The sequence below is a fragment of the Antechinus flavipes genome, chromosome 3 (genome assembly GCF_016432865.1).
Source record: "Antechinus flavipes isolate AdamAnt ecotype Samford, QLD, Australia chromosome 3, AdamAnt_v2, whole genome shotgun sequence".
NCBI classification, from domain to species: Eukaryota; Metazoa; Chordata; class Mammalia; order Dasyuromorphia; family Dasyuridae; genus Antechinus; species Antechinus flavipes.
In genome coordinates, this window is record NC_067400.1 from 612919929 (window position 1) to 612947424 (window position 27496).

A 27496-nucleotide genomic window follows, 5' to 3' on the forward strand; every position below is an offset into this window, starting at 1 on the left:
GAGGTCTGAAAGGGGGAGATGAGCCGGAAAGAGGCCACGAGGAGGGAAGGTGTGCCCCATCCGGGGCGAGTGCAGGAGCTGCTGCTTTTGTGGAACCACTGGCTACATGACCTTGCTCTTTCAGTTTCCCTTTCCTGGTACCCGCTCTTTTTCATGCAGACACCTGCCTCGCCCCTTCCGCTGAGGGATTTTTGGAATCTGTTTCCATTTTTTACGCATCTGTGGAATCTCCGGCTGGGCCGCTTAAAAGTGCAGGGATGAAGCCGTCTCCTGAGACACTTGCCACCTCACTTCTCCAAGGCCATGATGCTTCCTCAGGCTCTCCCGCTACTGCTTTCTGCCCTGATGTCAGGGACGATTTCGAAGTCCCTGGCCCCGACTCTCAGTAATCTTCCCCCCGAGAGGAGCTGCCAGATCAGCCACTTCAAGTTTCTTTCACCTCGGGAGATGGAAACTTTCAAGGTGGCCAAGGATGCCTACGTAAGTTCCTGGCGGGCTTTTTGTACTCCTGCCCTCGCACTTCCCGGGGGTCTAACTTCGATCTCTTTTACTGTGCTCCAATACTCATCTCTTGCACTTAGGTCTAATCTTCATCCTTCCTTCTTGAGCTCTGTCCTTTTCTCTGTTTCTAACCTCCATCTTACATCGCAAGGACCTAGAAGGGTCACAAGCCTTTAATGTCTTCCTCTTCATCCCCTCAAGGAGAAGACCATGCTTCAGACGGAGAGGAAATGTAGCTCCAGATTCTTCCACAGAAGCTGGGACCTTCGGCAGCTGCAGGTAAGAAGGGGCGCTCCCCACCTGTCAGTCGCACATCACCTTTCTCCAAAATCTGTCGTATCCCCATTTCTTTTCCCCAATCTCCTCTCACCTGTCAGTCCCTCATCACCTTTCTCCAAAATCTGTCGCATCCCTATTTCTCTCCCCCTTCTGTCGGTGCTCCCCCGTCTCTTCCCCTGTCCCCTTCATCAGCCTCTCCCTCACAACGCCTCTCATCTCTCCCCTCACAGCTGTCAGTTCGGCCCGTGGTCTTACAGGCTGAGCTGAAATTGACTCTGGAGGTCTTGAAAGCCGTAACCAAGCCGGAGTTGGACAGCGTTCTGGCTCAGCCCCTACAAACGCTCAGCCACATCCACCAAGAGATCCAAAGCTGTGTGAGTACCGGAGGGTGGGCGGGGCTCCCCTGGACCAATGGGCATGGAGCTGTTCCCTGTCTCTCAGGTGCCTGGGTCCCTTGCAGTGAGGCTGAGGGGATGCAATACCTGGAATCTCCTCCTCCCCCTGCCACATCCATCAAATGCCTGGGTCCCCTTCCTTTTATTAAGTCCACCCTCTCCCTACACAGGTTACTTCCAGGCTCTCTAAAGAACACAGGCCTCCAGGCCGCCTGAATAATTGGTTGAACAAGCTCAGTGAGGCTAGAAAGGTGAGTTAGAAAAGCTTCAGATCTACTGATGGCACCGGGGGATGGAAAGGAGGAGTCAGAGGGGACCCCAGAGTCTGGGCAGCAAGAGACTCTGTCTCCCTCTGAGGGAGGAACAAGGATTCAGGATTCCCCAGAGAACCCTTATCCCTGTGTCTCTTCTTTTTAGGAGGCTCACAATTGCCTAGAAGCATCCATTATGCTCAATCTCTTAGGAATCCTGACCAGAGACCTCCGATGTGTAGCCTCTGGGGACCTATGTTGAAGATTCAGACCCACCCTGAGATCTCAGAGTGGACTTTTGCACTCCAAACTTTATTTATGGACCAACACCCTTCTAATTTATTTACTCCATGCCCAACACTCACATACTTTATATGCCAGAGGACAGTTTTATACTTTTGTATTTGTTTCTATATTTTGTTAAATAAATAAGAAAACGCAAAAATATTGAAATCTTCTCTGTCATTTTGTAGTTGTTTTCTGTGTGACTGTGGCTATAAGCAAGTGTGGTTGTGTGTTTCTATGTGTAGTTGTGAGAAGGTGAGATTGAGGATTTGTGAGCACAGTTGTGGGTTTGTGTGTGTAATTGTAGATCTGTGTTTAACTGTAAACAGGTAGGGTTGTGGATTTTGAATGCAATTATGGGTTTGTGTATATGGTCAGAGGGCTTTGTGTGGTTGTGAGCAGGTGGGATTGAGACTGTCTATGTGTGTGTGTAGTTGTAGGTTTGTGTATGGCTGTGAGCTGGTGGGATTATGGGTTTGTATGTGTGGGTATAAGTGGGACTGTAGGATGTGTGCATTGACCTGGATATCCGTGTGGCTGCAGTCTGGGTCTCCTTTGACCTCGCTTGTGGGCTCCACTTTGCTGGGAAGGTAGTACCTGGGCTGGAAAATTAGATTGCATTTAATAGGGACTCTAGTCAATCAATCCTGCCTGACTCTGAGTGAGCCCCTTGGACATAGGTGATAGGGACCAGGAATCAGTGTACCCTCTTAGCGGAGCCAGCTGGATGCTGGGCTTGGGAGACCATTAGACATAAAGAGATTTCTTGATTCAGCGTCCTCCCTTGAGAAAGAAGACAGTCCATGGAATTTGTGCATCTTGCCTCACTTGAAGAACAAAGACCCTATGGCATTTACACACAAATTTGCTTTTTCCTCTTCCTCAATCAGAGCAATTGAAGATGGAGCATAAAATAAGGGGGGATGGGGCAGAAAACAGAGTAATGATCGAAATGATGATTAAATAACAAATTATTGCAGAGATTTCTGACCTTACCCAAAATTTGGGCTACCTATCCTGTCTAGGGGGAGCTGTTTGCCCATTCAAGTAGGAAAACCTTTCCAAGAGATTCTAGTCCCAAGAAATGAAGTCTTCTGTGTTTTAGCCTGCCAAGACTGAGGAGAGGCAGGCAGAACCCTTTTGTCAAGACTGCCCTAGGTAGGGATAGTTTGGATAACAGTAAAATCCCTTTGTCTAAGACTGAGTTATCCAATCAAGTTCCCCCATTCTCTTATTAGAATAAGCCCACCTCTCATATAATATTCATTCTCATTAACCTATCAGAGTTATTGCCATCCTTAAGAACAACTACTCTTCCAAGTATATGTATGAGCATTTAATTATGCCAATTGAAAAAGTCTTACCAGGTCTCTTCTCCCTTTCTTTCCCCACAGGAAGTAGAGGGAGAATAAAAGTGTAACCTATATGGAAGCAAAGATAAACTCTCATGAATATATTTTCTATTGTTATATATGTTTCTCGAAATGAAAATTTATTATATTTTGAATCTCTCAGATGTTCTGCTGGGCACATGATAATGTTTTTCCTTTTTACTTTCCTTTTTTCTCCTTTTCCTTTTTTTATGTTAAAATACATAATAAATCCTATATATATATATATATACATACACATATTTATACAGTTATCTTGTTGCACAAGTAAAATTAGATCAAGAAGGAGGAAAAAGAAAAACTGAGCAAGAAAACAAAATGCAAGCTAATAACAACAGAGAGAGTGAAAATGCTATGTTGTGGTCCACACTTTGTTCCCACAATCCTCTCTCTAGTGTAGATGGATCTCTATAACACTGAACAAGCAGAACTGATTTGAATCATCTCATTGTTGAAGAGAGCCATGTCCATCAGAATTGATCATCATATAGTCTTCTTGTTGCCATGTATAATGACCTCCTGGTTCTGCTCTTTTCACTCAGCATCAGTTCCTGTAAGTTTCTCCAGACCTCTCTGAAATCATCCTGCTGATCGTTTCTTATAGAACAATAGTATTCCATAAAATTCATATACCACAGTTTATTCAGCCATTCTCCAATTGATGGGCATTCACTCAATTTCCAGTTTCCTGCCACTATAAAGAGGGCTGCCACAAACATTTTTCCACATGTGGGTCCTTTTCCCTCTTTTAAGATCTTTTTTTTTTTAAGCATATAAGCCCAGTAATAACATTGCTTGATAAAAGGATATGCACAGTTTGATAACTTTTTGACCAGAGTTCCTAATTGCTCTCCAGAATGGTTGGATTTGTTCACAGTTCCAACAACACTGTATTAGTGTCCCAGTTTTCCCAGAGCCCCTCCAACATTCTTCATTATCTTTTCCTGTCATCTTGGCCAATCTAAGAGGTGTGTAGAGTTATCTCAGTGTTCTCTTAATTTGCTTTTCTCTAATCAATAGTGATTTGGAGCATCTTTTCCTGTGACTGCAAATAGTTTCAATTTCTTCATCTGAGAATTGTCTATTCATATCCTTTGGCCATTTATCACTTGAACAACGGCTTGAACTATCATAAATTTGACTCAATTCTCTCTATATTTTAGAAATGAGGCCTTTGTCATATCCTTTGGATATAAAAATGTTTTCCCAGTTTATTGCTTCCCTTCTAATCTTGTCTGCATTCTTTTTAACATAATATAGTAAAAATTATTTATTTTGTGATCAATGATGATCTCTAATTCTTTGGTCTTCTATCCTCTTTCTATTTTGTTTTTTTCTTATTTTGTACTCAGGGCAATAAAAAAGATCTGCTAGCAATAATCAAATTATTAATTACCCAGACGCTAAGTCTCTTGAACTTTTTATGTCATAATAAGAAGGTAATAAGACATCAACAGAGTAAAAGTGGTTGTATCCCTTTATCTCTTTCGGAAATATGAAAGGTCTCTGATTGAATTGGAAGGGGATCCAGGCATTGGGTACTTGAAAATTGGTCATGATTTTGGTGTCTCTGAGAAGACAAGCCTGCTGCATTGGATGAGAGATAAGCAGTTCTAGGAAAAGATTTGATTCCCAGTTTTGTGAATCATAGCACTTTCACTTCTACCAGAGGAAAGGACAGGGCCATAGTGGAGGTGATGATTAATTTTTTTCCCTCCCCCCACCATCAAGCCATGATGTTTTGCAGAGGCACTATTAATACAGGAGGGTGTGCCGTAACCAATTCAAAATCTGGGTTAGCCCACAACTTCCTGGATTTCTTCTGGACTCAGTCTGTCTTCCACCATGAAATGGCCTTTTTCACTCTGTAAATGTCTCACAGTTAGTCAATAAGCATTTATTAAATGCCTACTACATTTCAGGCATTAAACCCTAGAAATTAAAAAGTAAAAGGTAAGGAACAATCATCTCTGATGGATGAATTCATCCCTGAATCTGTTTTTCAGGAAACACCAGTGCCAACAAGCTGATTTTATTTATTTGTTTTTAATAGTATTTTATTTTTTCCAAATACATGCAAAGGTAGTTTTTAAAAATTAAAACATTTTATTTTCCCCAAAGGGATCTTAAAGGAGGGAAAGGACCCACAGGTACCAAAATGTGTGTAGCAGCCCTTTTAGTAGTAGCAAAAAACTGGAGACTGAATGGATGCAATCAGTTGCAGAATGGCTGAATAAGTTATGGGATATGAGTGTTATGGAATATTATTGTTCTTTAAGAAATGCCCAGCAGGATGATTTCAAAGAGATCTGGAGAGACGTATGATGCTGAGTGAGGTGAGTAGAATTAGGAGATCATTTTATAGGACAAAAATGAGATTTTACAATGATCAATTCTGATGGACGTGGCTCTCTTCATCAACGAGATGACTCAGACCAGTTCCAATGATCTTGTGATGAAGAGAACCATCTGCGCTCTGAGAGAAGACTGTGTAGGAACTGAGTGTGGAACACAACATAGTATTTTGACTCTTTTTGTAACTGTTTGCTTGCATTTTATTTTCTTTCTTAATTTTGTTCCTTTTTGATTTGATTTTTCTTGTGTGTGCAGCAAAGTAATTGTATAAGTATGTGTGCATATATTGGATTTAACGTATATCTTACCATGTTTAACATATATTAGATTACTTGCTATCTGGAGGAGGGGATGGAGGGAGAAGGGGAAAAATTGAAACACAAGATGTTTCAAGGGTTAATGTTGAAAAATAATCCATGCATATATTTTGAAATTTAAAAAGCTTTAATAAAAAACTTTTTATTTTCAAAATATATGCACATCTTTTCAACAATGAAGTAATTTGGGCCAGTTCCCATGATCTTGTGATAAAGAGAGCCATTTGTACTCAGAAAGAGGACTGTGGGAATTGAGTGTGGATCATAACATAGTGTTTTCCCTCTTTTTGTTGTCATTTGCTTGCATTTTGTTTTCTTTCTCATTCTTTTCCTTTTTGATCTGGTTTTTCTTGTGCAGTATGATCATTGTGGAAATAAGTAAAGAAAAATTAGACATGTTTAACATATATTGGATTGCTTGCTATCTAGGGGAAGGGGTAAGGAAAAGAAAGGGAAAAATATCTGAACATGAGTTTTTGCAAGGGTAAATGTTGAAAATCATCTATGCATATGTTTTGGAAATAAAAAGCTTTAATAACAAAAGAAAATAATTAAAAGCATACATGCATAATTAGTTTTAATATTCACCCTTATAAAATGCAAAGATAGCTTTCAACATTCACCTCTGTAAAATGTTGTCCAAATTTTACTTCTTGTCTTCCTCTCTACCCCCACCCCAAGAGAGTAAGCAATCTGATACAGGTTAAACATGAGCAATTCTTCTAAACGTATTTCCATATTTGTCATGCTATGCAAGAAAAAACAGATAACAAGGTAAAAAAAACTTGAGAAAAAATAAGCAAACAAACAATAACAATAATAAAAAGATGAAAATACTATGCTTCCTTCCATATTCAGTCTCCATAGTTCTCTCTCTGGATGCACATGACATTTTCCATCGCAAGTCTATCGGAACTGCCTGGATGCAAATCCCCAGTTCTTTCCAGATCTCTTAGTTGGAATACCTCCTGCCCACATTTTAATATACCTGGAGGAAAGAAGGAAAACTGTCAGTGGAAAACAAAGCAAGGGGAAGGGAGGAATGTATAGTAAGTCTAGAAAGGGAAGTAAACACTAGGTTAGGAAAGCCTTCAAACAAAGGATTTTTAAAAATTATAACTTTTTATTGACAGTACAAATGCATGGGTAATTTTTTAAAAAATTTTTATTTAATGATTACTTTATATTGACAACATTATCCCTTGCACTCGTTTCTTTTCCGATTTTTTTTCCCTCCCTCCCTCCACCCCCTCCCCTAGATGGCAAGCAGTCCTTTATATGTTGGATATGTTGCAGTATATCCTAGATACAATATATGTTTGCAGAACTGAACAGTTCTCTTGTTGCGCAGGGAAAATTGGTTTCAGAAGGTATAAATAACCCGGGAAGAAAAACAAAAATGCAGATAGTTCACATTCGTTTCCCAGTGTTGGTTCTTTGGGTGTAGCTGCTTTTGTCCGTCATTTATCAATTGAAACTTAGTTAGGTCTCTTTGTCAAAGAAATCCACTTCCATCAAAATATGTCCTCATACAATATCGTTGTCGAAGTGTATAATGATCTCCTGGTTCTGCTCATTTCACTTAGCATCAGTTCATGTAAGTCTCGCCAGTCCTCTCTGTATTCATCCTGCTGGTCATTTCTTACAGAACAATAATATTCCATAACATTCATATACCACAATTTGCCCAGCCATTCTCCAATTGATGGGCATCCATTCATTTTCCAGTTTCTAGCCACTACAAATAGGGCTGCTACAAACATTTTGGCACATACAGGTCCCTTTCGCATGGGTAATTTTTTACAACATTATCCCTTGCACTCACTTCAAGGTCCTCAAAGGTCCTCCTTTGATCCTGGAGGTAACAGGAAACCTCAGGTTCATTGTCCTCGTGCATATTTTTTCCTTGATTCTCTTGTTTTAATCTGCCTCCATTCACTTAAATTGTCCCATGCTTTTCTATACTTATTATATTCATTGTTCTTATATAGCACTTATAGTCCATTACATTCATGTACCACGTTATATTTAGCCATTCCATGATCAATGGAGAGGGACAATTGATAGAATACTTTGTTTGGAATCAGGAAGACTCATCATAAATTCATTTTAAATAGCTACTGGATTTGTGACATCGAGCAACTCATTTACCTTGTTTGCCTTTGTTCATCTATAAAATGATCTGGAAAAGGAAATGACAAACCGAGATCTTCACCAAGAAAAAAGCCCAAAATAGCATCAGAGAGAGTCAGAATGAAACAATTCAACAACAGTCAATGGACATTTATTTTGTTTCCAGTTTTTTCTACTTAAAAAAAAAGTTAAAAGTACCTAGATGGTACAGTGGTTAAAGTATGGGTCTTGGAGTCAGGACTTGAGTTCAAATGTGACCAGACACTTAAGACTTCCTACCTGTGTGAACCTGGGCAAGTCACTTAACTCTAACTTCATGCAAAAAAAAATGTAATATTTTGGTGTATATAGATCCTTATTTCATATCAATGAGCTTTCTGGGGTATAGGTCTAGCAATAGAATCTGGGTCAAAGAGCATGGACTAAAAGCTAAAAATCTTCTTCATTTGCATAAGACATAATTGCTTATTTAAATGCTTGTATTAATTCACAACTCCACCAACAATGCATTTATGTACTATACAGTACTTGTCCAAAAACTGACTTTTTCCAGTTTTTGTCATCGTTGACAATTCCCTGGTGAGGAGGTAAAACTTCAGAGATGTGTTGATTTGCCTTCCACTTATTAGTGATTTGAGGCATTTTCTTATGTGATTGTATTCGTTTGTAATTTTTCTTTTGAGAACTGGTCACAGTTCTAACAACTTTTGACCGCGAAATTGGGAATTGGGAATTGTCTATTAAAGTTAAGTTCACTAGAGGGGCCTTTGGTGAGCACAATCCATAGGCAGTTTTGTGAATCTGATGTAGTAGCCACTTCCTTCTCCACTCCCCAACCTTTATCCCCAGCCAGAGATTCATCCCGGTACCCGCCCTTTCAAGGTAAGAACCTTGCAGACACACCTGGCCCCGTCCGAGCCTTTCGCAGCGAGATTTTACGAATCTCTTTCCATTTTTCATACATCAGGGGAATCTCCGGCTTGGCCGCTTAAAAGTGCGGGGATGAAGCGGTCTCCTGAGACACTTGCAGCCTCATCTCTCCAAGGCCATGATGCTTCGGCAGGCTCTCCCCTTGCTGCTTTCTGCCCTGATGTCAGGGGCGATGTCGAAGTCCCTGGCCCCGACTCCCAACAGCCTTCCCCCCGAGAGGAGCTGCCAGATGAGCCAGTTCAAGTCTCTTTCGCCTCGGGAGCTGGAAGCCTTCAAGGTGGCCCAGAATGCCTACGTAAGTTCCTGGAGGGCTTTTTGTACTCCACTCCTGCCACCTCCCACTTCCCGGGAAAGGGGTGGGGGACGGGGGTGGGGTCTAACCTCGATCTCTTTTACTGTGCTCCAATACTCATCTCTGGCACTTAGGTCTAACGTTGATCCTTCCTTCTTGAGCTCTGTCCCTTTCTGTGTTTCTAACCTCCGTCCTACATCGCAAGGACCTAGAAGGGTCACAAGCCTTTAACGTCTTCCTCTTCATCCCCTCAAGGAGAAGACCATGCTTCAAACGGAGAGGAAATGTAGCTCCAGATTCTTCCACAGAAACTGGGACCTTCGGCAGCTGCCGGTAAGAAGGGGCGCTCCCCACCTGTCAGTCCCATATCACCTTTCTCCAAAATCTGTCGCATCTCCATTTCGCCCTTCTGTCGGTCCTCCCCCCGTCTCTTCCCCTGTCCCCTTCATCAGCCTCTCCCTCACAACGCCTCTCATCTCTCCCCTCACAGCTGTCAGTTCGGCCAGTGCTCTTAGAGGCTGAGCTGAAATTGACTCTGGAGGTCTTGAAAGCCGTAACCAAGCCGGAGTTGGACAGCGTTCTGGCTCAGCCCCTACAAACGCTCAGCCACATCCACCAAGAGATCCAAAGCTGTGTGAGTACCGGAGGGTGGGCGGGGCTTCCCTGGACCAATGGGTATGGAGCTGTTCCCTGTCTCTCAGGTGCCTGGTTCCTTTGCAGTGAGGCTGAGAGACTGCAATACCTGGATCTCTCCTCCCCCCACCCATCAAACGCCTGGGTTCCCTGCGCTTTTATCAAGTCCACTCTCTCCCTACACAGGTGACTTCCCAGCCCTCTAAAGAACACAGGCTTCCAGGACGCCTGAAGAATTGGCTGAACAAATTCAGTGAGGCCAGAAAGGTAAGTTAGAAAAGCTTCAGATCTGCAACTAGCACCTGGGGATCCAAGGGAGGAGTCAGAGGGGACCCCAGAGTCTGGGCAGCAAGAGACTCTGTCTCCCTCTGAGGGACTCAGGATTCCCCGGAGGACACTTACCCCTGTGTCTATTCTCTTCTCTTCAGGAGCCTCACAATTGCCTCGAAGCATCCATCATGCTCAATCTCTTCCGACTCTTGCTCCAAGACCTCCGATGTGTAGCCTATGGGGACCTATGTTGAAGTTCCAGACCCAGCTTGAGGTCTGAGACTGAACTTTTGCACTCCAAATATTATTTATGGAACAACACCCTTCTAATTTATTCATTCCCTCCACCCCTAACACTCACATACTTTATATGCCAGAGGATAGTTTTGTACTTTTGTATTTTTTCTATATTTTGTTAAATAAATAAGAAAACACACAAAAAATATTGAAAGCTCGTCTGTCGTTTTGTAGTTGTTTTCTGTGTGACTGTTTGTGGCTTTAAGCAAGTGTGGTTGTGGGTTTTTGTGTGTGGCTCTGAGCAGGTGAGTTTGTGGATTTGTAGGTTTGTGTGTGCAATTGTAGATCTGTATGTGGCTGTGAACAGGTAGGGTTATGAATGTGTGAATGCAATTGTGGGTTTGTGTATATAGTCAGAGGGCTGTGTATGGCTGTGAGCTGGTGGGATTGTGGGTTTGTATGTGTGGGTATAAGTGGGACTGTAGGATGTGTGCGTTGACCTGGATCTCCGTGTGGCTGCAGTCCGGGTCTCCTTTGACCTCGCTTGTGGGCTCCACTTTGCTGGGAAGGTAGTACCTGGGCTGGAAAATTAGATTGCATTTAATAGGGACTCTAGTCGACCAATCCTGCCTGACTCTGAGTGAGCCCCTTGGACATAGGTGATAGGGACCAGGAATCAGTGTACCCTCTTAGCGGAGCCAGCTGGATGCTGGGCTTGGGAGACCATCAGACATAAAGAGATTTCTTGATTCAGCGTCCTCCCTTGAGAAAGAAGACAGTCCATGGAATTTGTGCATCTTGCCTCACTTGAAGAACAAAGACCCTATGGCATTTACACACAAATTTGCTTCTTCCTCTTCCTCAATCAGAGCAACTGAAGATGGAACATAAAATAAAGGGGGATGGGGCAGAAAACAGAGTAATGATCGAAATGATGATTAAATAACAAATTATTGCAGAGATTTCTGACCTTACCCAAAATTTGGGCTACCTATCCTGTCTAGGGGGAGCTGTTTGCCCATTCAAGTAGGAAAACCTTTCCAAGAGATTCTAGTCCCAAGAAATGAAGTCTTCTGTGTTTTAGCCTGCTGAGACTGAGGAGAGGCAGAACCCTTTTGTCAAGACTGCCCTAGGTAGGGGTAGTTTGGATAAGAGTAAAGTCTCTTTGTCTAAGACTGAGTGATCCAATCAAATTCCCCCATTCCCTCATTAAGAGAAGCCCACCTCTCATTATAATATTCATTCTTCTCATGAATTTTTAAGCTATCGGTTAGTGCCATCCTTAGGAACAACTCTGATTCCCAAGTGTATATAAGCATTGACTGGCTTCCATGAGGAGTCTTTGGCACCCAGAAATGCCACTGATCCAAATGTCAAAGACCACTTTTAAATAATTAGGCTGCTATATGTATGTATGTGTGAAAAAAGAATCCAAAATAGGGGTCACAGAGAGTCAGGCAGGAATGAAACAATTCAACAAGAGTCAATGGACATTTCTTTTGTTTCCAGTTTTTTCTACTAGAAAAAAATATATGTTAAAATTAGCTAGATGGTACAGTGGTTAAAGTATGGGCCTTGAAGTCAGGAGGATCTGAGTTCAAATGTGATCAGACACTTAAGACTTCCTAGCTATGTGAACCTGGGCAAGTCACTTAACCCTTACTTCCTCATGCAAAAAAAAAGGTGTAATATTATATATAGATATATAGATTCTTATTTCATATCAATGAGCTCTCTGGGGTATATGTCTAGCAATAGAATCTGGGTCAAAGAGCATGGACTAAAAGCTAAAAATCTTCTTCATTTGCATAAGACATAATTGCTTTTTTAAATGATTGTACTAATTCACAACTCCACCAACAATGCATTTATGTACTATCCAGTACTTGTCCAAAAACTGACTTTTTCCAGTTTTTGTCATCTTTGACAATTCTCTGGGGAGGAAGTAAAACCTCAGAGTTGTTTTGATTTGCCTTCCACTTATCAGTGATTTGAGGTATTTTCTTATGTGATTGTATTCGTTTGTAATTTTTCTTCTGAGAACTGCTCACTATTCTAACAACTTTTGACCATGTTTCTGTTGGGAACTGTCTATTAAAGTTACGTTCACTGGAGGGACCTTTGTTGAAGCATAATCCATAGGCAGGTCTGTGAATCTGATGTAGTAGTCACTTCCTTCTGCACCCCGCCCCCCCACCCCACCCCCTACCTTTATCCCCAGCCAGAGATTCATCCTGATACCTGCAATACCAAATTAGGAAGACTCAACTAAAGAAGTGTAGGTCTCAGAGAAAGGAGATTACTGTGGAATTTTTGTTTTCTGGGAAGGGTATCTACGCAACAGGGTAGTAGCACAAGTCTTGAGGAGATTGGGGGGCCCTGAAAACAACATCAAATACAGTTCTTTTTCATTGAGAAGTAATGGATTTTTCTCTTTCTGTTTTGGTTTATTCACTTTTACATCTTTAGCATCTTAGGTGTGTTTTCTACATGATTAAATACAAGTTTCCTCATCCCTAAAGTTCATACTATACATTAAATATCTGTATGAGTTGGGGGCTCTCTTACCTACATTTAGAGAAACTGAGTCATGCGCTATGGTTTATTTTGGAGTTTTTCCTGCATTAATTGCAGGTGTGTTTGGGGGGAAGATGAAAGAAAAGAAACTGACTTCTTTGGATTCCTTCAGATTAGGAATATTTCCTGTGAGTTTATAATTTTCATGGGGCAGTGAGGAAGAGGTTCCCAAGTTGTGAATACACATGAAGAGTAAATTATTTAAGATGAGGGAAAAAATATGCTGAACAATCAAAGCAGTGTTGCCCATTTGAAAGAGTTATTGACATCCCCAAATAGAAAATGGATGGGCGAACAGATATTGACCCAGATAATAAAAGTTTCTAGAGAAGTTTAGCCTGTGTAAATCAAAGGACTCTATAAGCCACTTGAGTCAGCAAATGTCTGATCTATTTGCCAAGTGGAGAGATGTGGTAGCTAAGGGCAGTACCAATTTTACAATATAAAACGGTAAGTTGGTAAGGAAGAATTTGAGCAGTATCAACTCAGGAAACAGCGAGAAGCAGAGAAATTTGGAGAAAGCTTGGCAGGATCTTGGCAACTAAAAACATTCATCATGAGGACATTTAAAGATGAAAGTGGAAATAACAAAAGATTAAAGTCCAGAAAGAGAAGTAAATATTTTCATGTAACACCTGTGGACAGTGTGTGACACTTGGTGAGTACTCCATGTGTCAACTGGTCCACAGCAGCTGTGTAAGAAGTCTATGTCATCGATTTTCGTGTCATCATCTTGAAACCCACAGGAAATCAGTATTCCTTGATTCAGTGGGGGGCTGGGGGGGGGAGGGAGAGGACAGCATATTTGAACTGTCCCCCAGATGGTGCTATAGATTCAAGTCACCAACCAAGTGGTCTCATCAGGGTCTCTGGCACCAAACCTCCCTCACCCCACCAAGCAGTCTGGCTCTAAACAAATGCGCAAGTAAGCCAAAACAAAACTTGATCAAAAGAAAATCTATTCTGACCAGGTTCTGAATGCAGATTAGAGGGTTATGAAATATTAAAAACATTAAAATGTGAAATCATTGGTCTCCACAGAACTCAAAGTCCCCCAACGCTTCATCTGGTCTTTATCCGTTGAAACAACCTCTTTTCTCTCAATTCATAAGGCTATAGCCACATAAGAAAAAATGTAGGAAAAAGGGTTCAGTGTGCTTGCTTGGAGTATTTTTAATCCCAAACTTATCACCAAACTTCCTTTTCCTTGCCTTATTGCCATTTTTTTTTGAGTTGTCAGAAGGACAATTTCAAAACACTTGTACTCTGACTCTGCAGGTCATGAAAAAAGAACAAGTGTATATTTATGGGAAATTGTGGGGAGGAGAATTGTATGTCTGAAACCCCACCTCAGGTACTGAATTAAGATCAGTGGAAGATTTGGAAAGAGAAGGTGGTAGATGGGTGTCCCTAGCTCCTTCCCCACCAAAAGGATTTTCAAAAGCTGAACCTTCTAGCCACTAGTCTACCATTACCATGGGTCTTGACTGTTCCAACTGCTACCGTTGTCCAATCTGGTGGTCCCAGCTCTCCCAGGACAGTCCTGATTGCAGCAAGTCCCTACAACCTGCCCCACTCCTCACATCTTCAAAGGGTGTCAGGAAATCTCTCTTGAGATCAAAGAGGGACACAAGGGAGAAAATTAATTTTAGGCAAAAGCAACAGTCTCCCTTCCCTTTTCCAATGTTAGGCTTTCCTTCTTGTCGTGGAGCTCTAATTCAACAAGATATTATCCCACAGCCTTGTAATGATGTTTCCCCACACTCGTGGGCATGTTTTTGGTGAGCAATGCTCCTCCATTTTTTCCATCCTCAAACAGTCAAACCCAAAGGCACTGTGTGGGGCACAGGTTAAATCTTTTCACTATCAAGGATAGTTGATCTATCTGGCCTCTAATAGCATAGTCCCAGATGTGCTAAGAGAGCAAAGGAAATAGCAAAGAAGAAAACAGAGATGTGGGCTAGAGGCAACCCAGTTATGAAGATGTTGAAAGGATATTCCCAGAATATGTAAACCCAAGGGCGCCATTTGTTACGGGAGCCTCCTGTTATTGGCTGCTGAGGATCTACTTCCCCATTTTTTGTTTTATGGGGATACAATTATTTTCCCTCAACTGCATGGTCTCTTCGTTTGTCCAGTAAGGTCAAGGGCTGTTATCCGAGTCTGAATGTTGAGGAATGCAAAGAGCATTATCAAAGTCTTTCTGTCCTATTCTGGATGGTTGCAGAGGGAGACGCTATAGTAGGTATTGCGTCTTGTGAGATGTCACGGAGGCAAACTTTCTGACAGATTGAGAAGTAGTCAGAAGAGGCATTTTTCATAAGTCTCTCCTCAGTCTCCTGGCTTGACACTTTGGTGCGTTGGCCCATTTTAATTACCCCAACTGAAAAAGTCTTACCAGCTCTCTTCTCCTTTTCCTTCCCCACAGGTTACAGCAGGAATTCTCCCAGGAGGATCCCATTCACGAACAGCTCTCAAGCACTGCTGCTGCTGCTGCTGCTTCTTTGTTTCTTATGATTCGGGTGCCCCACGCTGGGCGCCATTTGTTCCTGAAGCCTCCTGTTAGTGGCTGCTGGGGATCTACTTCTGACCATCAGAATAGATCCTTTCATGTGAGTGGATGATATCAATACAAAGAGACTGAGAGGCAGTTGCAATCTCCGATCTCCCTCCTTTTCCTCTTTTGCCTCCAATTGATATCATTCCCAATCCACAAACAACATCTGTGTCAATAAAAGCTGATTTGCAATTGCTTCAGTTATGTTAGGATTCACCGTTGTGGGGGCTTTCTGGAGAACTGACCTGCCCCTTCCCACTCAGGCACAATCCTTAACAGTTCCCTGTTTTTTGTTTTGTTTCCATTGCTTCAAGCAACAGGTTATTTTAGCTTTCTAGAGAAATTCCATGGTCTCTTCAAAGATGAAGAATGATAACTGGTGGGGCTGTGATGTGTAATTGGACATACAATGTATGAAACTGGTTTTGCAGTATACCCATTTTGTACATCCATTGCTAATAGACGAAGAGCTGGGTCCATAATTGTAAAGGAAAAAGAAAGCAGAAACAATCGCTTTTGGGTAATTACACTATTATTTTCATAACTTTAAGCTTCTCCCAGAAAAAAGGGCGCCCAAGAACAGTAACATTTATATGTTTATGAGGAGTGCAAAACAATTTACATACATTGATTTGATTCTCCCCAAAACTTTTGTGAATAAAGTGTTACAAGTATTATTGGCTCCATTTTATACGTGAGAGAACTAAAGCAGAGAGAAATTAAATAATTTGCTCTAGTTCACACAGATTCCCAGAGGAGGAGATATTTGGCTAACGAGTCACTGGGTAGAGGGGCAGCTCGATGGCAGTGGATAGAGCACCGGCCCTAAAGACAGGCTGACCTGAGTTCAGATTCAGCCTCAGACACTTAACATTTCCTACCTGTGTGGGCTATTGACTTAACTCCAATCGTCTCTGTACAAAGAGAAAAGTTCAGTAAGAGTCTTGGATAGAGGAAAGATTTGGAGGAAATTGATAGGGTAAAAAAGGGGAGAAGGAGGAAGCTGAGAGTAAAAGATTGGAGGGGAGCCAGAGGAAAAAGGGAGAGATGCGCTGAAGGAGGAGTGCCGGCATAGGAAGCTCCAAGGGAGAAAGAAGGGAAGAAAAAGGGGGCGCGGGGGAGTATGGGCAGGGGCAGGGTGGAAGTCTGAAAGGGGGATGAGCCAGGAAGAGGCCGCGAGGAGGGAAGATGCGCCCCAACCGGGGTGAGCCCAAGAGCTGCTTCTTTGTGGAATGATTTCTTTCCAGGCTCCCTTAGGCTGGACCTTGCTCTTTCCGTTTCCCTCTCCCGGTACCCGCCCTTTCAAGGTAAGAACCTTGCAGACACACCTGGCCCCGTCCAAGCCTTTCGCAGCGAGATTTTACGAATCTCTTTCCATTTTTCATACATCAGGGGAATCTCCGGCTTGGCCGCTTAAAAGTGCGGGGATGAAGCGGTCTCCTGAGACACTTGCAGCCTCATCTCTCCAAGGCCATGATGCTTCGGCAGGCTCTCCCCTTGCTGCTTTCTGCCCTGATGTCAGGAGCGATGTCGAAGTCCCTGGCCCCGACTCCCAACAGCCTTCCCCCCGAGAGGAGCTGCCAGATGAGCCAGTTCAAGTCTCTTTCGCCTCGGGAGCTGGAAGCCTTCAAGGTGGCCCAGAATGCCTACGTAAGTTCCTGGAAGGCTTTTTGTACTCCACTCCTGCCACCTCCCACTTCCCGGGAAAGGGGTGGGGGACGGGGGTGGGGTCTAACCTCGATCTCTTTTACTGTCCTCCAATACTCATCTCTCGCACTTAGGTCTAACGTTGATCCTTCCTTCTTGAGCTCTGTCCCTTTCTGTGTTTCTAATCTCCGTCCTACATCGCAAGGACCTAGAAGGGTCACAAGCCTTTAACGTCTTCCTCTTCATCCCCTCAAGGAGAAGACCATGCTTCAGACGGAGAGGAAATGTAGCTCCAGATTCTTCCACAGAAACTGGGACCTTCGGCAGCTGCCGGTAAGAAGGGGCGCTCCCCACCTGTCAGTCCCATATCATCTTTCTCCAAAATCTGTCGCATCTCCATTTCTCTCCCCCTTCTGTCGGTCCTCCCCCCGTCTCTTCCGCTGTCCCCTTCATCAGCCTCTCCCTCACAACGCCTCTCATCTCTCCCCTCACAGCTATCAGTTCGGCCCGTGCTCTTAGAGGCTGAGCTGAAATTGACTCTGGAGGTCTTGAAAGCCGTAACCAAGCCGGAGTTGGACAGCGTTCTGGCTCAGCCCCTACAAACGCTCAGCCACATCCACCAAGAGATCCAAAGCTGTGTGAGTACCGGAGGGTGGGCGGGGCTTCCCTGGACCAATGGGTATGGAGCTGTTCCCTGTCTCTCAGGTGCCTGGTTCCTTTGCAGTGAGGCTGAGAGACTGCAATACCTGGATCTCTCCTCTCCCCACCCATCAAACGCCTGGGTTCCCTGCGCTTTTATCAAGTCCACTCTCTCCCTACACAGGTGACTTCCCAGCCCTCTAAAGAACACAGGCTTCCAGGACGCCTGAAGAATTGGCTGAACAAATTCAGTGAGGCCAGAAAGGTAAGTTAGAAAAGCTTCAGATCTACAACTAGCACCTGGGGATCCAAGGGAGGAGTCAGAGGGGACCCCAGAGTCTGGGCAGCAAGAGACTCTGTCTCCCTCTGAGGGACTCAGGATTCCCCGGAGGACACTTACCCCTGTGTCTATTCTCTTCTCTTCAGGAGCCTCACAATTGCCTCGAAGCATCCATCATGCTCAATCTCTTCCGACTCTTGCTCCAAGACCTCCGATGTGTAGCCTATGGGGACCTATGTTGAAGTTCCAGACCCAGCTTGAGGTCTGAGACTGAACTTTTGCACTCCAAATATTATTTATGGAACAACACCCTTCTAATTTATTCATTCCCTCCACCCCTAACACTCACATACTTTATATGCCAGAGGATAGTTTTGTACTTTTGTATTTTTTCTATATTTTGTTAAATAAATAAGAAAACACACAAAAAATATTGAAAGCTCGTCTGTCGTTTTGTAGTTGTTTTCTGTGTGACTGTTTGTGGCTTTAAGCAAGTGTGGTTGTGGGTTTTTGTGTGTGGCTCTGAGCAGGTGAGTTTGTGGATTTGTAGGTTTGTGTGTGCAATTGTAGATCTGTATGTGGCTGTGAACAGGTAGGGTTATGAATGTGTGAATGCAATTGTGGGTTTGTGTATATAGTCAGAGGGCTGTGTATGGCTGTGAGCTTGTGGGATTGTGGGTTTGTATGTGTGGGTATAAGTGGGACTGTAGGATGTGTGCGTTGACCTGGATCTCCGTGTGGCTGCAGTCCGGGTCTCCTTTGACCTCGCTTGTGGGCTCCACTTTGCTGGGAAGGTAGTACCTGGGCTGGAAAATTAGATTGCATTTAATAGGGACTCTAGTCGACCAATCCTGCCTGACTCTGAGTGAGCCCCTTGGACATAGGTGATAGGGACCAGGAATCCGTGTACCCTCTTAGCGGAGCCAGCTGGATGCTGGGCTTGGGAGACCATCAGACATAAAGAGATTTCTTGATTCAGTGTCCTCCCTTGAGAAAGAAGACAGTCCATGGAATTTGTGCATCTTGCCTCACTTGAAGAACAAAGACCCTATGGCATTTACACACAAATTTGCTTCTCCCTCTTCCTCAATCAGAGCAACTAAAGATGGAACATAAAATAAAGGGGGATGGGGCAGAAAACAGAGTAATGATCGAAATGATGATTAAATAACAAATTATTGCAGAGATTTCTGACCTTACCCAAAATTTGGGCTACCTATCCTGTCTAGGGGGAGCTGTTTGCCCATTCAAGTAGGAAAACCTTTCCAAGAGATTCTAGTCCCAAGAAATGAAGTCTTCTGTGTTTTAGCCTGCCAAGACTGAGGAGAGGCAGAACCCTTTTGTCAAGACGGCCCTAGGTAGGGGTAGTTTGGATAAGAGTAAAGTCTCTTTGTCTAAGACTGAGTGATCCAATCAAATTCCCCCATTCCCTCATTAAGAGAAGCCCACCTCTCATTATAATATTCATTCTTCTCATGAATTTTGAAGCTATCGGTTAGTGCCATCCTTAGGAACAACTCTGATTCCCAAGTGTATATAAGCATTGACTGGCTTCCATGAGGAGTCTTTGGCACCCAGAAATGCCACAGATCCAAATGTCAAAGACCACTTTTAAATAATTAGGCTGCTATATGTATGTATGTGTGAAAAAAGAATCCAAAATAGGGGTCACAGAGAGTCAGGCAGGAATGAAACAATTCAACAAGAGTCAATGGACATTTCTTTTGTTTCCAGTTTTTTCTACTAGAAAAAAATATATGTTAAAATTAGCTAGATGGTACAGTGGTTAAAGTATGGGCCTTGAAGTCAGGAGGATCTGAGTTCAAATGTGATCAGACACTTAAGACTTCCTAGCTATGTGAACCTGGGCAAGTCACTTAACCCTTACTTCCTCATGCAAAAAAAAAGGTGTAATATTATATATAGATATATAGATATATAGATTCTTATTTCATATCAATGAGCTGTCTGGAGTATATGTCTAGCAATAGAATCTGGGTCAAAGAGCATGGACTAAAAGCTAAAAATCTTCTTCATTTGCATAAGACATAATTGCTTTTTTAAATGATTGTACTAATTCACAACTCCACCAACAATGCATTTATGTACTATCCAGTACTTGTCCAAAAACTGACTTTTTCCAGTTTTTGTCATCTTTGACAATTCTCTGGGGAGGAAGTAAAACCTCAGAGTTGTTTTGATTTGCCTTCCACTTATCAGTGATTTGAGGTATTTTCTTATGTGATTGTATTCGTTTGTAATTTTTCTTCTGAGAACTGCTCACTATTCTAACAACTTTTGACCATGTTTCTGTTGGGAACTGTCTATTAAAGTTACGTTCACTGGAGGGACCTTTGTTGAAGCATAATCCATAGGCAGGTCTGTGAATCTGATGTAGTAGTCACTTCCTTCTGCACCCCGCCCCCCCACCCCACCCCCTACCTTTATCCCCAACCAGAGATTCATCCTGATACCTGCAATACCAAATTAGGAAGACTCAACTAAAGAAGTGTAGGTCTCAGAGAAAGGAGATTACTGTGGCATTTTTACTTTCTGGGAAGGGTATCTACGCAACAGGGTAGTAGCACAAGTCTTGAGGAGATTGGGAGGCCCTGAAAACAACATCAAATTCAGTTCTTTTCCATTGAGAGGTGATGGATTTTTCTCTTTCTGTTTTGGTTCATTCACTTTTATATCTTTAGCATCTTAGGTGTGTTTTCTACATGATCAAATACAAGTTGCCTCATCCCTAAAGTTCATATTATACATTAAATACCTGTATGAGTTGGGGGCTCTCTTACCTACATTTAGATTAACTGAGTCATGCGCTATGGTTTATTTTGGAGTTTTTCCTGCATTAATTCCAGGTGTGTGTGTGGGGAAGATGAAAGAAAAGAAACTGACTTCTTTGGATTCCTTCAGATTAGGAATATTTCCTGTGAGTTTATAATTTTCATGGGGCAGTGAGGAAGAGGTTCCCAAGTTGCCAATACACATGAAGATTAAATTATTTAAGATGAGGGAAAAATATGCTGAACAATCAAAGCAGTGATGCCCATTTGAAAGAGTTATTGACATCCCCAAATAGAAAATGGATGGGCGAACAGATATTGACCCAGATAATAAAAGTTTCTAGAGAAGTTTAGCCTGTGTAAATCAAAGGACTCTATAAACCACTTGAGTCAGCAAATGTCTGATCTATTTGCCAAGTGGAGAGATGTGGTAGCTAAGGGCAGTACCAATTTTACAATATAAAACGGTAAGTTGGTAAGGAAGAGTTTGAGCAGTATCAACTCAGGAAACAGCGAGAAGCAGAGAAATTTGGAGAAAGCTTGGCAGGATCTTGGCAACTAAAAACATTCATCATGAGGACATTTAAAGATGAAAGTGGAAATAACAAAAGATTAAAGTCCAGAAAGAGAAGTAAATATTTTCATGTAACACCTGTGGACAGTGTGTGACACTTGGTGAGTACTCCATGTGTCAACTGGTCCACAGCAGCTGTGTAAGAAGTCTATGTCATCGATTTTCGTGTCATCATCTTGAAACCCACAGGAAATCAGTATTCCTTGATTCAGTGGGGGGGTGGGGAGGGGAGGGAGAGGCCAGCATATTTGAACTGTCCCCCAGATGGTGCTATAGATTCAAGTCACCAACCAAGTGGTCTCATCAGGGTCTCTGGTACCAAACCTCTCCCACCCCACCAAGCAGTCTGGCTCTAAACAAATGGGCAAGTAAGCCAAAACAAAACTTGATCAAAAGAAAATCTATTCTGACCAGGTTCTGAATGGAGATTAGAGGGTTATGAAATATTAAAAACATTAAAATATGAAATCATTGGTCTCCACAGAACTCAAAGTCCCCCAACGCTTCATCTGGTCTTTATCCGTTGAAACAACCTCTTTTCTCTCAATTCATAAGGCTATAGCCACATAACAAAAAATGTAGGAAAAAGGTTCAGTGTGCTTGCTTGGAGTATTTTTAACCCCAAACTTATCACCAAACTTCCTTTTCCTTGCCTTATTGCCATTTTTTTTTGAGTTGTCAGAGGGACAATTTCAAAACACCTGTACTCTGACTCTGCAGGTCATGAAAAAAGAACAAGTGTATATTTGTGGGAAATTGTGGGGAGGAGAATTGTATGTCTGAAACCCCACCTCAGGTACTGAATTAAGATCAGTGGAAGATTTGGAAAGAGAAGGTGGTAGATGGGTGTCCCTAGCTCCTTCCCCACCAAAAGGATTTTCAAAAGCTGAACCTTCTAGCCACTAGTCTACCATTACCATGGGTCTTGACTGTTCCAACTGGTGGATCCCAGCTCTCCCAGGACAGTCCTGATTGCAGCAAGTCCCTACAACCTGCCCCACTCCCCACATCTTCAAAGGGTGTCAGGAAATCTCTCTTGAGATCAAAGAGGGACACAAGGGAGAAAATTAATTTTAGGCAAAAGCAACAGTCTCCCTTCCCTTTTCCAATGTTAGGCTTTCCTTCTTGTCATGGAGCTCTAATTCAACAAGATATTATCCCACAGCCTTGTAATGATGTTTCCCCACACTCGTGGGCATGTTTTTGGTGAGCAATGCTCCTCCCTTTTTTCCATCCTCAAACAGTCAAACCCAAAGGCACTGTGTGGGGCACAGTTAAATCTTTTCACTATCAAGGATAGTTGATCTATCTGGCCTCTAATAGCATAGTCCCAGATGTGCTAAGAGAGCCAATGGAAATAGCAAAGAAGAAAACAGAGATGTGGGCTAGAGGCAACCCAGTTATGAAGATGTTGAAAGGATATTCCCAGAGTATGTGAACCCAAGGGCGCCATTTGTTACAGGAGCCTCCTGTTATTGGCTGCTGAGGATCTACCTCCCCATTTTTTGTTTTATGGGGACACAATTATTTTCCCCCAACTGCATGGTCTCTTCGTTTGTCCAGGAAGGTCAAGGGCTGTTATCCGAGTCTGAATGTTGAGGAATGCAAAGAGCACTATCAAAGTCTTTTTGTCCTATTCTGGATGGTTGCAGAGGGAGACACTATAGTAGGTATTGGGTCTTGTGAGATGTCACGGAGGCAAACTTTCTGACAGATTGAGAAGTAGTCAGAAGAGGCATTTTTCATAAGTCTCTCCTCAGTCTCCTGGCTTGACACTTTGGTGCGTTGGCCCATTTTAATTACCCCAACTGAAAAAGTCTTACCAGCTCTCTTCTCCTTTTCCTTCCCCACAGGTTACAGCAGGAATTCTCCCAGGAGGATCCCATTCACGAACAGCTCTCAAGCACTGCTGCTGCTGCTGCTGCTTCTTTGTTTCTTATGATTCGGGTGCCTCACGCTGGGCGCCATTTGTTCCTGAAGCCTCCTGTTAGTGGCTGCTGGGGATCTACTTCTGACCATCAGAATAGATCCTTTCATGTGAGTGGATGATATCAATACAAAGAGACTGAGAGGCAGTTGCAATCTCCGATTTCACTCCTTTTCCTCTTTTGCCTCCAATTGATTTCATTCCCAATCCACAAACAACATCTGTGTCAATAAAAGCTGATTTGCAATTGCTTCAGTTATGTTAGGATTCACCGTTGTGGGGGCTTTCTGGAGAACTGACCTGCCCCTTCCCACTCAGGCACAATCCTTAACAGTTCCCCGTTTTTTGTTTTGTTTCCATTGCTTCAAGCAACAGGTTATTTTAGCTTTCTAGAGAAATTCCATGGTCTCTTCAAAGATGAAGAATGATAACTGGTCGGGCTGTGATGTGTAATTGGACATACAGTGTATGAAACTGGTTTTGCAGTATACCTATTTTGTACATCCATTGCTAATAGACGAAGAGCTGGGTCGATAATTGTAAAGGAAAAAGAAAGCAGAAACAATCGCTTTTGGGAAATTACACTATTATTTTCATAACTTTAACCTTCTCCCAGAAAAAAAAGGCGCCCAAGAACAGTAACATTTATATGTTTATAAGAAGTGCAAAACAATTTACATACATTGCTTTGATTCTCCCCAAAACTTTGTGAATAAAGTGTTACAAATATTATTGCCTCCATTTTATACACGAGAACTAAAGCAGAGAGAAATTAAAGTTTGCTCTAGTTCACACAGATTTCCAGAGGAGGAGATATTTGGCTAACGAGTCACTGGGTAGAGGGGCAGCTCGATGGCAGTGGATAGAGCACCGGCCCTAGAGACAGGCTGACCTGAGTTCAGATTCAGCCTCAGACACTTAACATTTCCTACCTGTGTGGGCTATTGACTTAACTCCAATCGTCTCTGTACAAAGAGAAAAGTTCAGTAAGAGTCTTGGATAGAGGAAAGATTTGGAGGAAATTGATAGGGTAAAAAAGGGGAGAAGGAGGAAGCTGAGAGTAAAAGATTGGAGGGGAGCCAGAGGAAAAAGGGAGAGATGCGCTGAAGGAGGAGTGCCGGCATAGGAAGCTCCAAGGGAGAAAGAAGGGAAGAAAAAGAAGGGTTATGGGCAGAAGTCTGAAAGGGGGATGAGCCAGGAAGAGGCCGCGAGGAGGGAAGATGCGCCCCAACCGGGGTGAGCCCAAGAGCTGCTTCTTTGTGGAATGATTTCTTTCCAGGCTCCCTTAGGCTGGACCTTGCTCTTTCCGTTTCCCTCTCCCGGTACCCGCCCTTTCAAGGTAAGAACCTTGCAGACACACCTGGCCCCGTCCGAGCCTTTCGCAGCGAGATTTTACGAATCTCTTTCCATTTTTCATACATCAGGGGAATCTCCGGCTTGGCCGCTTAAAAGTGCGGGGATGAAGCGGTCTCCTGAGACACTTGCAGCCTCATCTCTCCAAGGCCATGATGCTTCGGCAGGCTCTCCCCTTGCTGCTTTCTGCCCTGATGTCAGGGGCGATGTCGAAGTCCCTGGCCCCGACTCCCAACAGCTTTCCCCCCGAGAGGAGCTGCCAGATGAGCCAGTTCAAGTCTCTTTCGCCTCGGGAGCTGGAAGCCTTCAAGGTGGCCCAGAATGCCTATGTAAGTTCCTGGAGGGCTTTTTGTACTCCACTCCTGCCACCTCCCACTTCCCGGGAAGGGGGTGGGGGGCGGGGGTGGGGTCTAACCTCGATCTCTTTTACTGTGCTCCAATACTCATCTCTCGCACTTAGGTCTAACGTTGATCCTTCCTTCTTGAGCTCTGTCCCTTTCTGTGTTTCTAATCTCCGTCCTACATCGCAAGGACCTAGAAGGGTCACAAGCCTTTAACGTCTTCCTCTTCATCCCCTCAAGGAGAAGACCATGCTTCAGACGGAGAGGAAATGTAGCTCCAGATTCTTCCACAGAAACTGGGACCTTCGGCAGCTGCCGGTAAGAAGGGGCGCTCCCCACCTGTCAGTCCCATATCACCTTTCTCCAAAATCTGTCGCATCTCCATTTCTCTCCGCCTTCTGTCGGTCCTCCCCCAGTCTCTTCCCCTGTCCCCTTCATCAGCCTCTCCCTCACAACGCCTCTCATCTCTCCCCTCACAGCTGTCAGTTCGGCCAGTGCTCTTAGAGGCTGAGCTGAAATTGACTCTGGAGGTCTTGAAAGCCGTAACCAAGCCGGAGTTGGACAGCGTTCTGGCTCAGCCCCTACAAACGCTCAGCCACATCCACCAAGAGATCCAAAGCTGTGTGAGTACCGGAGGGTGGGCGGGGCTTCCCTGGACCAATGGGCATGGAGCTGTTCCCTGTCTCTCAGGTGCCTGGTTCCTTTGCAGTGAGGCTGAGAGACTGCAATACCTGGATCTCTCCTCCCCCCACCCATCAAACGCCTGGGTTCCCTGCGCTTTTATCAAGTCCACTCTCTCCCTACACAGGTGACTTCCCAGCCCTCTAAAGAACAAAGGCTTCCAGGACGCCTGAAGAATTGGCTGAACAAATTCAGTGAGGCCAGAAAGGTAAGTTAGAAAAGCTTCAGATCTACAACTAGCACCTGGGGATCCAAGGGAGGAGTCAGAGGGGACCCCAGAGTCTGGGCAGCAAGAGACTCTGTCTCCCTCTGAGGGACTCAGGATTCCCCGGAGGACACTTACCCCTGTGTCTATTCTCTTCTCTTCAGGAGCCTCACAATTGCCTCGAAGCATCCATCATGCTCAATCTCTTCCGACTCTTGCTCCAAGACCTCCGATGTGTAGCCTATGGGGACCTATGTTGAAGTTCCAGACCCAGCTTGAGGTCTGAGACTGAACTTTTGCACTCCAAATATTATTTATGGAACAACACCCTTCTAATTTATTCATTCCCTCCACCCCTAACACTCACATACTTTATATGCCAGAGGATAGTTTTGTACTTTTGTATTTTTTCTATATTTTGTTAAATAAATAAGAAAACACACAAAAAATATTGAAAGCTCGTCTGTCATTTTGTAGTTGTTTTCTGTGTGACTGTTTGTGGCTTTAAGCAAGTGTGGTTGTGGGTTTTTGTGTGTGGCTCTGAGCAGGTGAGTTTGTGGATTTGTAGGTTTGTGTGCGCAATTGTAGATCTGTATGTGGCTGTGAACAGGTAGGGTTATGAATGTGTGAATGCAATTGTGGGTTTGTGTATATAGTCAGAGGGCTGGGTATGGCTGTGAGCTGGTGGAATTGTGGGTTTGTATGTGTGGGTATAAGTGGGACTGTAGGATGTGTGCGTTGACCTGGATCTCTGTGTGGCTGCAGTCCGGGTCTCCTTTGACCTCGCTTGTGGGCTCCACTTTGCTGGGAAGGTAGTATCTGGGCTGGAAAATTAGATTGCATTTAATAGGGACTCTAGTCGATCAATCCTGCCTGACTCTGAGTGAGCCCCTTGGACATAGGTGATAGGGACCAGGAATCGTGTACCCTCTTAGCGGAGCCAGCTGGATGCTGGGCTTGGGAGACCATTAGACATAAAGAGATTTCTTGATTCAGCGTCCTCCCTTGAGAAAGAAGACAGTCCATGGAATTTGTGCATCTTGCCTCACTTGAAGAACAAAGACCCTATGGCATTTACACACAAATTTGCTTCTCCCTCTTCCTCAATCAGAGCAACTAAAGATGGAACATAAAATAAAGGGGGATGGGGCAGAAAACAGAGTAATGATCGAAATGATGATTAAATAACAAATTATTGCAGAGATTTCTGACCTTACCCAAAATTTGGGCTACCTATCCTGTCTAGGGGGAGCTGTTTGCCCATTCAAGTAGGAAAACCTTTCCAAGAGATTCTAGTCCCAAGAAATGAAGTCTTCTGTGTTTTAGCCTGCCAAGACTGAGGAGAGGCAGAACCCTTTTGTCAAGACTGCCCTAGATAGGGTTAGTTTGGATAAGAGTAAAGTCTCTTTGTCTAAGACTGAGTGATCCAATCAAATTCCCCCATTCCCTCATTAAGAGAAGCCCACCTCTCATTATAATATTCATTCTTCTCATGAATTTTTAAGCTATCGGTTAGTGCCATCCTTAGGAACAACTCTGATTCCCAAGTGTATATAAGCATTGACTGGCTTCCATGAGGAGTCTTTGGCACCCAGAAATGCCACTGATCCAAATGTCAAAGACCACTTTTAAATAATTAGGCTGCTATATGTAT

General features: G+C 43.4%; 1 protein-coding gene across 5 annotated transcripts; it reads left to right on the top strand.

Annotated features, from left to right (window-relative positions):
- The first annotated feature begins 14 nt into the window (after positions 1 to 14).
- On the top strand, positions 15 to 26275 carry IFNL3 (interferon lambda 3). 5 transcript variants are annotated; one of them, XM_051989046.1, is made up of 5 exons: positions 15 to 480; positions 703 to 780; positions 1011 to 1154; positions 9949 to 10029; positions 26007 to 26275. In XM_051989046.1, exons 1-5 carry the CDS (start codon positions 304 to 306, stop codon positions 26100 to 26102), a joined length of 576 nt encoding a protein of 191 aa, XP_051845006.1. In that variant the 5' UTR covers positions 15 to 303; the 3' UTR covers positions 26103 to 26275. The 5 variants fall into 5 exon arrangements, with proteins under 5 accessions (XP_051845006.1, XP_051845004.1, XP_051845005.1 ...); XM_051989044.1 differs by lacking the exon at positions 9949 to 10029 and adding an exon at positions 17874 to 17954; XM_051989045.1 differs by lacking the exon at positions 26007 to 26275 and adding an exon at positions 18116 to 18352.
- Positions 26276 to 27496: the final 1221 nt, after the last annotated feature.